This window comes from Buteo buteo, chromosome 13, assembly GCF_964188355.1.
Source record: "Buteo buteo chromosome 13, bButBut1.hap1.1, whole genome shotgun sequence".
Classification (NCBI taxonomy): domain Eukaryota; kingdom Metazoa; phylum Chordata; class Aves; order Accipitriformes; family Accipitridae; genus Buteo; species Buteo buteo.
In genome coordinates, this window is record NC_134183.1 from 11604792 (window position 1) to 11618133 (window position 13342).

At 36.8% G+C, this 13342-nt stretch overlaps 1 protein-coding gene across 5 annotated transcripts in view; it reads right to left on the minus strand.

The window, feature by feature from the left end:
- Positions 1-6173: 6173 nt before the first annotated feature.
- The window catches only part of CTDSPL2 (CTD small phosphatase like 2), a 45583-nt gene continuing 38414 nt past the window's right edge, over positions 6174-13342 (minus strand). For all 5 annotated transcript variants that reach the window (XM_075044722.1, XM_075044721.1, XM_075044725.1 and 2 more), the window contains exons 9-13: positions 12406-12468; positions 12232-12311; positions 9783-9909; positions 8823-8918; positions 6174-8283 (exon numbers count right to left, since the gene is read on the minus strand). In XM_075044722.1, the coding sequence (XP_074900823.1) occupies positions 8218-8283; positions 8823-8918; positions 9783-9909; positions 12232-12311; positions 12406-12468 (432 nt within the window). In that variant the 3' untranslated portion in view covers positions 6174-8217. The remainder of the gene's footprint in view (positions 8284-8822; positions 8919-9782; positions 9910-12231; positions 12312-12405; positions 12469-13342) is intronic.

Consider the following 13342-nt stretch of genomic DNA (forward strand, 5'->3'; position numbering starts at 1 on the left):
TAGCAGTAATAACATGAAGATCAGCATCATCCCACTAAGGTACCTTGACAGCATCCCTCTTACCTTGCTGAGGGACTCGCATGCGCTACCTCAGGAGCACCGCTGTGCCATCTTGGATGTCTTCTTCCTAGAAGCATTGTCATTCTGTCACAACACTGAAATAATTTCCAATTGATAGATATACTGGAGACTGGACAAGAAGCAAGAACCACAAATCCAGAAGTTCTACCTAGCAAGGCCTGTGTCCACCTGAACACTGCTCTGCCTTAAGCTGTTTTTTCAATTCAGAGGACTTTGGGAGTGGGATGTGGAAAAGTTCATCTGCCAATACTGTTCTCTGAACATCTTTCACATGGACTGGACTTGTCAGCAAATAATCTACCTCAAATTCTAATAATGTACATTACTGTATTGGAAGAAGGCATAGCCTGATAAAGCTAGGCGAGAAGATAAAAGATCTGATTATCAATGTATTGTTGAGTAAAGAGGTGTTTCAGTGACAGGACAGTGCATTTCTCCAGGTGTACAGCAAAAGCAATGAATGAAGTTGGTCAAACTCCCAGGTGAGGACCCACTTCCCCTGCCGCTGCAGTAACCCACCCGGCAGCCTGGGGGAGGCTTTCAAGCTGGCTGCATTTGGTCACTTCTTATGGTCCTGCTGGAAATGCATTACACAAGTAATTTAATGGAATGATTATATTGCTGAGTGGGAGAGAGAAGAAAAGAAAAAACAGTTGAAGTCTGATGCCTCAATGTTGCAATAAAGTGTCTCCCAATTCCCTAAATAATAGGATAAGCGTATAGTAAAGGTAGGTTATGACTTAATCTAGCTTTCAGGTTTGTGGTCAGCCAGGAAGAAACATGCGTGGCTGGCTGCAGTAGAGCTACGAGCAATAGTCTAGCAGCCAGAATGCACTTTCACAATTTATCCACGTGATGCTGTTTAGGGTGTGATGTTTTAGCCCAGAGCCCTGAGGGATCGTGGCCTTGTGACCACCAGAGGAATATAGGAGAGTCCTTTACCAAAAACTTCTAACACAGTAGCTGACCTTAACCAAATGGAGCAGAAGTGTAAAGATCATCACCTACTCTTGTAGGTGTCCACAAATACAAAACTCTGTCCTGGGACTGAAGACAGACTCGAGGGATGGAAAGGCTGTAGTCCCAGGATACAAACCCACCTGCAAGTCATCACTCTTCTCCATCCTCCTCCCCACCGATCCCAGGGAACGTTTTATTTTGAAACTCTCAGGCCCGTCTTGTCCCTTTAGATAGCTCTGCCCACAAGACCAAGGGAGAGAGTCCTCCGTGGCTCCAGAGCTCTAGTTTAGTCAGAGGTAAGCAGACCTGATGATGTTTGATGTTCCGCATTGTTTGGATGTTGCTGATGGAGCAGGTTAGAAGTGGAGGACACCTTTATCTTGGGATTAAACACCAAAGCCATGATGCGCCTAGGGGCTACAGACCAGGTGCCCCTGAGCCTCCTCCAGCCAAGCTTTTCAGTGGTATGTTTCCTTCCACCTTGTCAAAGATATCAAATACATAAAAGCTGGAAACATTAACTTCACCCAGTTTACTTCACTGCTACCTCCCAACTCTGATTTCTGTGAGAATCTGAGCGATTAAGTGGAAAAGGAGGATATATTTTGTCTGAAGATAATAAATTCAGAAGAACATGTGTCTTTCAAATAAGTGGAAGGATCTATGATACTATGATATGTGTTGGCTAGAAAAAAAAATATTACTTCCAAATTTATCATCCTTTTTTTGTTGTTACCCATTTACAAGGCAATATAAATAAGAATAGAGCATAGCTATAGATCAAATTATGTCCTAAGTTACATCCTCACCAAGTCTACACAGAGTTTCATAAACTCAGTACACTGTGAGGATAATTATGAAACTGCCAAGAACTGTGCAATGATTGGGAACATGTTAATTATAAAAATATTATGTATTTAGACAGCACATTTAAAGTCACTTAAACATTTGGATTAAAACAGTTAAGTATTATTCCCATTGTATAAGATGAGGAAATTAAGGCACAAAGGAATAAAACCCTGCTCAGCACAGCTCCTGAGTCAGAGCAACTAGTACCTTCTAGGAAACCAAACAGTTCTCATTTTGGAGAAGTCTTGAGGTTTCTGTTTAGGAGGAGAAACTAAGAAAAATGAGACAGATCAAGCCTTGTGGTCATTTTACAAAAGATATCCACTGGAATATGTATCACATATTGAAAATCAGACTCAAAGCAAGACCATCTTAAAAGAATCTGCTGTAATGATTTTAGTACATAAACCACATCTATTCTTTTTCACCCTCCAGTATCTGTAGCTTTTAAAACACACAAACATAACAACACTTTTCCTTCTGTTTTAAAGGCTGAATACTGTCTGAGACTGAGAAATGTCTTGCTTTACAGAAAACAGAGTCTTCAGTGAAGGATGATAGCAGCTAAAAATCATAAAAACAGTAGCCAGAGCATAAATATTTAATATAAATCTTTATGGTTCTATATACTAGAAATGATTGCAGAAGAAACACAGATTTGTAGAACATGAGTTCTCTTCCAATAGTATTTTACAAGATTCAGCCTATCAGTACAATGACATTTTTGCAAGTATCAAAAAAATAAAGCAGAACAGTTACATTACACGGTCAAGACAACCAAAATAGTGATGTGCTTCACAAAATCTATACAAGTTAATCCTTAGCAGACCATCCTTGCTTGCTTCCAAACAAAAACGCTTGCTGCCAATGTTTTGGAGTTTTTAATTTTTTTTTTATTTTTTATTTTTTTTTACAAAATTATGACTACTAGCTAAGAAAATGATGCACCTATGCTACTGCTCACCAGCCACTGATCAACTTGTTTAGGATTTAAGTATCAAGAACCTAAGATGCAAATCTGAAATGATGTGGGTTTGATGTAATCAAATCTTTGAGAGCAGTCCTTTAGCATCTTCAAGATACACAGTGGCAACGTTCTCCAGCTGAATGAGTTTCATGTGACTATTTTTTCCAGAAAAATTGTCTTCCCATGAACCTCCACTTAGCTTCCAATCGCCAGCAGCTTTAACTGATCTAAGCCCTGGAGCACTCATTGCCACTTTTTCCTCTTCCTTTATTGTATCATGCTTAGTTTTCAGCTGGATCAGCTCCCGGTGCAGGCTTACCATGCGGCTGCATGAGCACCAGTGCTGGCAGAAGGAAGCAGGTAACAAGTGTGACCCAGGGAGGGAAGGAAAAGTAGGAGAGAAAGCCTCCCAGTCTTCATTCCATCAGCCCAGACTGCTGGGGAACTTTGCTGCAATCCCAGGTTTTCTTGTCAGTCTTCACATTCCGATTTTATACTATTCACAGAATGGATTTTAAAGTCCCTTTTAACTCCAATCCTCAAAACAATCATTTTGCCTGAAGATACTGATGGAACACCTGTGATGGATTACTTCTCCCAGAAAGAGGCATTTGTTTTCTAAAAACAAAGACATTTACCTCATTCTCAGGTGAGGGCCATGAACAATTAGCTGTGCACTGCAGTCTGACGCTCACCTCATTGCCTGTGTGACTGAGATTGCTTTATTTCTTCTTGTATTGGTCTTTGATAACCAGTTTAAAGAAGTTTAATGGCATGAAACATGGAATTGGCATGACTGCAGATCAAAGGTACCATCTGTCGTCTTTGCCACACAGATCCATAGAAGCTCTTTCATGAGAAAAATACTGCTGCTTTAACTTAACGCTCTACTTGCAGTGGAAGACATTATTTTAATATAAGTGATTAGTTTCTCTTTGCACCTGTTGGAACAAACTTGTCCAACTGAGCCAATATCATACCAGTAGGTATAACCAGTTTTTTAAATTTTTTAAATTGACAATAGGTTGTGAATGTTTACTTTCTGGCCTTGACTTCTTGAATTCTATTAAATTCTAATTTAGCTATCTGTACTAGATTCATTTCAACTATGCAAACATTAATTTTACATTGACATTTTAGCTTTGCAAAGGTCTGCTCTCCAGGTCCTTCACATGGAACATACCAGGAGCACAACACAGCGAGGGGACAGAAGAAGGCACGGTTAACTTCTCTAATTCCCCACACTTAGGCGTACTCAGCGCTACTCCGGTCCTCACTCAGAAGCAAGAGGAATGACAGCAAGGGTCGTGCGACTGGTTCAGTAGCCACAATTCCCTGCGATACAGGCATCTTATCACAGGCAGGGGCTCGCCTTAGTTTTCATATAAATTGTGAAGTTATGAATCTCATAATCTACTTTAATATACTAGCGATACGTGGTTGATTCAAAGACAAAGAGGAACAAAGGGTACAATTTGCAATGCGATGCTATAAGGAAGCCAGAACCAGGGTGAAAAAGAAAGGAATATGGGTATTTACTCAGCAGAGTCACAATATTTTTGTGTTTCTGGACAACCTTCCTTACCGAACAAGCAAGCTCTACTGTTAAAGGCGTTTCAGACTGCGGGCCCACATTACTGTTCTGCCGGTGGCAGACGGGTTGATGAGATTTCCACCCACTCCACCTTCTTCTCATCCACTCCTTCCTGGTCCCTCTTCCCATCGGTGCTCAATGCTTTTTCAGCTGCACCAATCCAACCATCAGTACTGCCCTCAAACTCAGACATCGGAAAGAACTGCATTTGGGGAGGGGGGATGATGTGCTACGAAAAGGACACTTGCTTCTCACAGCGAGCAAGAGCAAACTGTTCCAACAGCTCTGCTGCCAGTGGCAGAGTGACCCCACACCGCACTCTATTCTCCTTCAGCACAGCACTCACTTAAATGCATTATCAAAAATACTCAGGTAAGTGCTTTGTTTAAAGAAGATATGTCTCTTTAGCATGCCTTTGGTTGATACCACTCTTGTTTTGGGAGATTTTTAATCAGGTCTTGAAACATTCAGGCTTTCCGATACATTTCAAAAATCACGAAGAAATGTTTTCCTACACAGATGGAAGGTGAAATGAATCAAAGGTGGAAAGGAAGTCAATAACACCAAGTTGAACGCTATTCTAGCTATATAGCAGCTTAAGGAAGAAAAAGAAAAAAAGATTTAACGTGTATTGCCAAAATAAGTATGAAAGACATTATTTTGCTGTCAGAACCAAGAATGCTCAAACCTAGAACAGAATACGTATGGACATGTAAAATTAACACATGATTACCACAATCAAGCAAAAGACCACAAATGAAATCATTAAGAACTTTGGAAATAGGATGTTGTGTTTTCTAAAAATACATAAAATTGGAATAAATGATACAGCTACAAGATTAACGGCTTAAGTTGCGCAATTCTACATTCAAGACTTAAGTAATGCACATAGTTGAGACTCCCCCGGTTATCAGTGTCAATTTTGATGTGCCCAATTTGATCCAGGCTCATGTCAGAGAAACAGTTAAGTCTCACCCTTGAGACTAAAATGTGGTAGATTATAACTTTGCTTCATGCAAAGACCGTTTATGCCAGAAATATTTGACATTTTTAGGAACTTACATTTTGAAGAAGGTAGACTCATTCTGCAGAGAAAGTTCAGAATGATAAATACCAGACTTGCAGCACATTAAAATATTAATATTTAATATGTTTACTAAGCAGTCTCTGTTATTTTTGTTGTGCATCTATGTAGAACTAAATCCCTCAATTTACATTTTGATTTCCCTCACTGATCTGATCGTCACAACACAGATACAGCTGTAAAGTGCAATGTATGCTTTGGTTTCCTTAACTAAAGAAAGCACTTTTAGAATGGTTTTAGCCAAAGATAGGACCCACGTGTTTAAGGACATTATTTGAACAGATGATCATCTCTTTTTACAGTCAGAGAAAAGCGATGAACTACTTAACAAAAATCGTTCTGTTCTGGTAGACTAGTGAATTTTAAAGCAGTTCTATTATGTCAATTACTTGGAGAAATTTGGAAGAATTCCACATTAAACAAGGATTCACTGTTAAACTAATTTAAAAATCTCAGATTTAGATTTACATTTTAACGAACAACTAAAAAATAGTTGGCAAACCATGTAGCAATTCAGATACAAGCTGACCATTTTCAAAATCTATAAATATTTCCAGAACCATCTTGCCGACATAAAAACAGGAAGGAACGGGGATGGTTACAGGGTTCACACGTCTGCGCAAAAGCATATATAAAGGTAATGTTATGTACATTTTATTTCAATAAAGACATAAGACAAACAGCGTAAAGATGCCCAGATGCCCTAAAGATAAATACATTTAAAAGATTCTCATTAAAATGAATCTGTAGTATTTCTTTCCTGCAAGCAAAATACCTTTCTTTAAATACAAAAAAAATCAGTATTCTGAATTGCAAATGTTTTCACTTTTTTGCAGAAAATCTGCCATGATGGTTTTCTTTTTTAATGAATAAGGATTTTCCACAAAACAGGCTTGCTCTACATGCTAATTTTTTTAAACAGTTCAGTGACACAATGTGCTAGCTACATACACAACAGATAATATAGTAAGAAAACACTCAACCTGATGAAAAGTTAAAATCTTCATTAATACACTGGAAAAAGTTGACATAACTCATGCCTTTTAAAATCAAAAATACAAAAATTAAATGTTTTCCTAAAAAGATTTTCCTTATTTTAAGGACTCATTTGAAAATGAAGCTGCATGTAATTTGTACAATAAAATTGTACAAGTAAACAGGTAATATACATAAAAAATTAATTGACATACTTCTCAATTATCAGTTGTCCACCTTTAATTTCCAATACTGTACTTTCTTAACAAGCATACAAAATATCAAACTTCTCTTTAGAAAAAGTGCCGTTCTGTGACATCTTTTACACAAAAACAGTCTGAGCCTGTGGCGTGTTAATGCAGTCGAGAGGCAAAGCATCCTAACTTTTACAAATTATACCTTCCATAAAAAGCCTCCTGAAAAGGAGATTACACACCATTATAAAAATATCAACCTCTTGTAGTAGCTGCATTAGAGAACCAAGGCTGAAAGACTATTTCCATATAGCATAGAAAACCACTATGATAGCAGACTGACTGCGTCGGTGGCGTGGGAGTGTACTGTACCACAGGATTATGCATAGTTACTGCCAGGTACCTTCGCTGTCACACAGAGTTTAAAACTGATTGTAATGCAGAGTGTCACAGGGGTACCATCAGCCCATGCAAAACATCTTAAAATACTGAGCCACTGTGCAGAATACTTCAATCTTGGAGGAAACAGAAGGCAGCAGTAATTGAATTGCATCAAACCTAAGAGGTGACCAAACTAGTTCTCCTTTCAAGATTTGCATGCACAGCATAGTCTGAGGTATTCCTTGTCCATCAGTTGTTTGTGCCACTGCAAGATATTGTCTGTCCAGAGTACATGCCATCACAATGGTTTAAAATATTCTGAATATTAGTAATTCTTATATTCTTCTTATCTAGCCAGTCTCTTGATTTTTGAAAAGATTTCAACTACAGTAGAATATTACAGAAAGAAAATATAAATGCAGGGTTTTTCTTTCTAAATGAAACTTACATGGACTAAAACTAGAGAATATTTTTAAACAAATATACAGTATGCAGGCAGACGAAGCAGGAAAACGGCCATCCAACTGTTTAATAAAAAACTAAGAAAATTTGGCTATTTCCAGAAAAACTATGAAGCGCCTCAACTAAAAGGAATGCATAATGAAATTCTAATCTAATACAGGTCAAAAATGTAAAAAGGTTATAAACCTTAACAGGAAAAATAAAACAACTTTTACTGGCCATTCCTGTTGAAATGAGAATCTTAAAAGTAACAGAAAAGTGGCTACAAACCCACTTAGAGCACCGAACAGAGAGAAAATAAGAGTCCATTTTCAATCTCTGTTATATCATAAAATCCTGTGTTTCTACAGGTCAAACTGCTGGTGGCAGAAACAGAATTCTTTATAAACTGCAGATGTCCTGTACATAAAAAAAATTCATTGGAGTTGCACTAGTTCTAAAGACTTTTCTGTTCTAGCCTACCTACTGTGTTGTACTGTATTGTACTGAATGTATTCAATCTCAGATATATAAAGTCTCTTTCTGTAACCCTTGATTATTGTTGGGCACCAAAGATAAGAAAAGCAAGACGGGGTACAAAAATGCAAAATTTCAACAGTAATGGCAATGTTTTGTTTTAGTCCAAAAGGGTCCTGCATTTTCTCCCCCTTCAGTAATTAGACAAAAGGCTTTAATCTGGGGGTAGCAAGTCATGCAAGCGAAATCTGTCTCTGATGTGAGGTCGGACATCTTCGTTCTGTAGGGGGGTGGAAAAAAAAGTGTGGGTTTTAGGAGAATGAACACATCTGTAAATCAGATTTTAACAGGGTCAATTTTCTAACACCAGTATTTTAATATAAGAAAATATAAGCCACGAATAGATGTCATTATAAGAGACTTACAGAAATAACTACATAACATTCACAACAATTTAGGAGTACTTTATTTGCATTTTAAGAAAAAAGGCACACATTACAGCCAACAATAGGCATTATTTAATCTAAATGCCTACAGATTCTCAATTGCATTATGGTTGATGTTACAATTCTCCATTTCTTGATTAAAAGCATAGTTAGAAATAATGATAGTCTGCCTTTTGCTATGTAAATAAGTCCTTGTGCATACATTGAAATACTGCCCAGAGTATCCTTTTCAAAAAGAGACATACATGACTTTCAGCAGTCTAAATCTCAGTGACTCAAAACATCTTAAAATATGTGAAAATATTTAAAAGAGCTAACTAACATTTGGGGGGGGGTGCGGGGGGGGGGGGAGCCAAATAAAGGAAACACTTACCAGCTCTACAAGTTTCTCCAGAAATGGAATCAATTTTAGGAGTTCGTTGTCATTTTTATCCATGAACCAGCTTTCTATAGGAATTCCATTTGAAAGCTAAAGTTAAAAAAAAAAAAAATTAAAAAACCCAAACCATCAACACATGATTTATACTTAAATTAATCTAAAAATATGACTTGTGAAATAGCATTTTGGGGAAAAAAATGTTTCCGAGCTAGGGTTTATTCATATGTATTTTCCCACTGAAGTTTGTATCAAAATTCACTTCCAAAATATCTCCTTGCTTTGCATACATCACTACAAAAATTTCCACATCAAAGCTGAAATAGAACTAGCTCTAAAAGTTCTGCTGAACTGAAAAGCGTTGGTATTTTGAGAAAATTTTATGTTAAAACACACATGGATACTAACTGTGTACTGGCAAATGAGGCTAAGTCAAACAGGTTTTTGGTTTTTTGCTTCTTTAATGTAGGTGAGACTGTAGAGATCACACTCTGCACTTCTTTATCTATATAATAGGACTAACTGGAATAGTAACATACCATACTTCTGGGAAAATCTAAATCATAGGGTATAAATTTGTAACATTTAAGCATAAGCAATTTTCACAGCTGTGTGTCATTTCAACCAGTGATTTGCTCTTAATCATTTCACTAGCATTAAAAACTAAATCCACAATAGAGTCCAAGCAACAGACTTAGCAGACTGGTAGTTTCCTTAGAAAAGCTGAATGAGAAGTAAAGCCGCCTGGTTATATACTCTGTTCATATAAGAAGTCATTTAGTTTGCACTTGATCAGCTCTTCACAAAAATCAAAGAAAAGTAAGCAAACCTGAGTGATTTGTTACAGTTTGGCACAAAACTCAAATAAGGAGTTAAATCAAAATGTAGTGTTTCACTGGCTTCCTTCAGAAAGTTGTTTGCTGTATCTGAGAAGTTTGCTGACAGCAGCGTCCTTACCTGATAAGCGAAGGCTTGCGGTGAATTGTCAATTATGATCGTTTTTGAAAGATCTCTACCAAGAATGTTTAAATCCTTTATGTAATTTCCTTGTACACAAACACAATGCTCACGGAAAAGTCGATGCCTGTGATTAAAGTAAAATACTAATTAATGAGACAAATTACAATATCTACATTGCATATGGAAAAAGAAAAGTTAACTTTGCCAAATGGTACCCAGTTTTTTTCTCTTCTGATCTACTTAGCTCATTTTAAAGAATTGTTCCCTTTTTCCATTGTCTTTTGAGCTTTTTGCTGGTAAAATTACTAGTTAAGGTGATATTATATTAATGTAGTTCTGCAGGTGGTTGTTCGTATTTAAACAGAAAAGCTAAACTCAGATGTAACAAATATTTGTCAACAGGGTTTTGCTTTCTAACCTTTTTTGCAGATGGATCGACAAAGGGACCCAAAATACTCAAATGATTTCGCAAGGCCCCAAGATCAGAGATTAGTTCTGCACGGGAGCCAATTTATCGGGTTTTATTATTTTGTTCCAACTGTTACAGTACAAAGCCTCCCTATGCCACTGCATGCTAGAACACAAACTATCAGAAGAAATGTTTTCTTTTTTATGTTACCTCTGTTCACAATTAACCTATTTCAGTTATTAGAGCTTGAAAAAAAGCCTTGAGGCCAAAACATTCCATCAACTTCTTCCTTTCCAATTAGTCTACTCCCTTTTAATTTATTACAGAAGAAATGGTTGGATAGACTAAAAGGACTCAGATTAAAAAAATACCAGGAATAAAACTCACATTTCATGAAATATCAATGTAATTGTCATTTAAAAATAAATTGTAAACTAGACAGATTTTAAGTTTTACACAGTCGTGTTACAATGCAGTTTCTTTAAGGCTGCTTATATTTTTAAATGAAGTTTTTAGAAGCTGTACATAGTGTGCTTAATTTCATAAAGGGGTTGAGTTCCTAATGTTGCTATGGAGGAAAATAAGCTGATGCCTCGGCAGCAAATGAATTTATATATAGATTCTGAGTCACACGTGTGGAGTGCCTGACAAGTCTACCTTTAGGCTAATGCCAAAACTAATCATGCCTTGATGTCAGCTTTTCAGTGGCACATGAATCACAACTAAATTCATGCATCACATGAATCTTCCTGCAAATTCTTAGAATACTGTTTGGCTGTACATTTTATTATCTTTTTCCTGTTCCTAACACAGTTAAAACTGCAGTCCTGAATCATATGTATTAGGTTCTTGAAGAAAGATTTTTAACACTACGATGCGCACTTAGACTGTAAGTGCAAATATCTTACTTGTTCATGCGTCCCGTTTGGCTGCGTGATTCAGCTAGGCTCAGATATTCCAATGATTGAAAGTATTTGAAGGTCTAGTTTTGTTTGTCTGTTCAAAACCCAGTGGCAAGTAAGTTTACCAAAACCAAACTAGGATTCTGTTGTGCGTAAAACAAGCAATAAGATGACCATCCCCGGATGAAACCTAGTGAACAGTTTATCTTTACTCTCTTAAGGAAAATGAGTTACGATGTGCCTAAACTACCAAGTGAAAACAACGGATGCAACCACTGTCTCAGTCTAAATGGTAATTTTATTATGCATGTCAAGAAAATAAAGTTTTCATTGAAGACTATTACAATAAAATGATGCAAGGATGTGATTTGCCTGTGATGTCCCAGGTACAGAATTTATACAGTTCTGACTATAATCAGGTACAGTTGTTTACTTCCCTTACTTGGGACACCCAATGTAGGGTGAATCCCTGAGAAGATCCCTCTTTGGTTTCAACTTTCCCCACATAACAGTTCACCTGCCAGATAAGAATAACGGAAAGAATCTCATCAGGCAGAATTTCTTTATGCCTTGAGGAACTGTTCTTGAGAAATGCCAAGCACTTTCAAACAAAGCTCAGTATTAAGAAAAGAAATGAAAAACCAAAACAACTCTACTACAAAACCCACAAACAAATTATTTTGTGATTGAATAAGAAATTAAAACATGCTGATTGTAAAGATAACTATAATAATTTATAAAAAATAAATCAAGTCTGAATAGTTTAAAAGTAATCTAATACTCAGTTCATTTTCTTTATCCGTAATGTGTATTCCAAAGCAGCTCAAACACATTTTTGATACGTAAGAGGTCATTTTCCGTCAGCAAGCCTAACATGCTACAGGGAATGCATGGGTACGGTTTTTGGCCAGAGTGCAATGTAAAGCTGCCTGGGTTTATCTTCTCACCAAAGCAATATCTCAATCACTTAATTTCATTTTTCTCTCACTCTTAGTCCAGACAAAACAACAAAGAATCAGTTTAGTGAGACACACTGCAATAACAAACATGTCATAGTCGCTTTCTTCATCACATTTGTTAGGAAATAGTACTTAGTTTGCTTACAACAGGTATGTTCACTATTTTTTATTTTTACCTGACCAGTTGCTTTTTAGGGTCTAGTATGTTCAATAACTTGTCTGCATACACCTTCTTAGAAGCAGTAAAAAGAATGATCTGTGGATTAAAGGAGAAAAAAAAATATTTTAGATATAAGTATGTGAATATAATTTTTAAATGAAATTCAAAGATAATGTCTAATTGTTTTTACCTCATAAATCTGAGACATACGTTCCAGGAATTCTCGGAAGAATGGCCTTAACCGGACATAAACCTGAAGCAGAGATGGACTTTATTAAAGATCCAAAATACTTCAGCTATCACCCACACTACTAAGTATCAGTTTGTAAAGATTAGGTCAAAATGAGCATTATGAATAAAGTAAACAGCAAATATTAACATCCTACAGAATAATAACTCAATTAAAACAATATTAAATTAGCTTGCAGCCTGAGCAGCTATAAGTGAAAGCCTAAGATGATAAAATTAGGCTTAGCAAATTTACTGGAAAATTTGATGGAATTAGAACTAATTTTAATTAAAAGTTGGACAATCTCTAAAAGAAAAAATGAAACTAGTTGCTTTGACTAAAGATTTTGAATTGAATTAGCTTTCACCAGCTGGGCAGCATCAGTTCAATTACTACATAATGTGTGCCAGCACATAAACTAATCTTCTTAATAACCTTCTTCCACTAAGAATTATACATTGAATATGGGGGTGTCAGAAGTGATTGGGGAGGGGGGAGGCTTCAGCTGTTTTCAAATTTCCATAAATTCAAATTCCACCGGCAGAGAACTGCACACATACATAAATTATTCCCTGTAAAAAACCGTAGACTCGTGAGAAGAGATACCTAGTTAGGAGACTTCTGCATCTCTCTCTGATTTAACTCAAAACAGAAGACTTGGGCTCAAATGGAAACATCTGTGTAAATCTGTAGCTTCAGGGCCATGGCCCAACATCACGGCAGATGTGAGGGCACATATCAAGCACTATTCTATTCCTGTGGCATAACGTTCAAATTTACATTTGAATGATCACCTGGTGTGGTGTTTGGCATGGGTCTGGACTTGACCTAAACCAGCAGTGATGACACGTGCCAAGGGGTGGAAATGACGTTATGCTCTGCTTACCTTTCTTTTTGG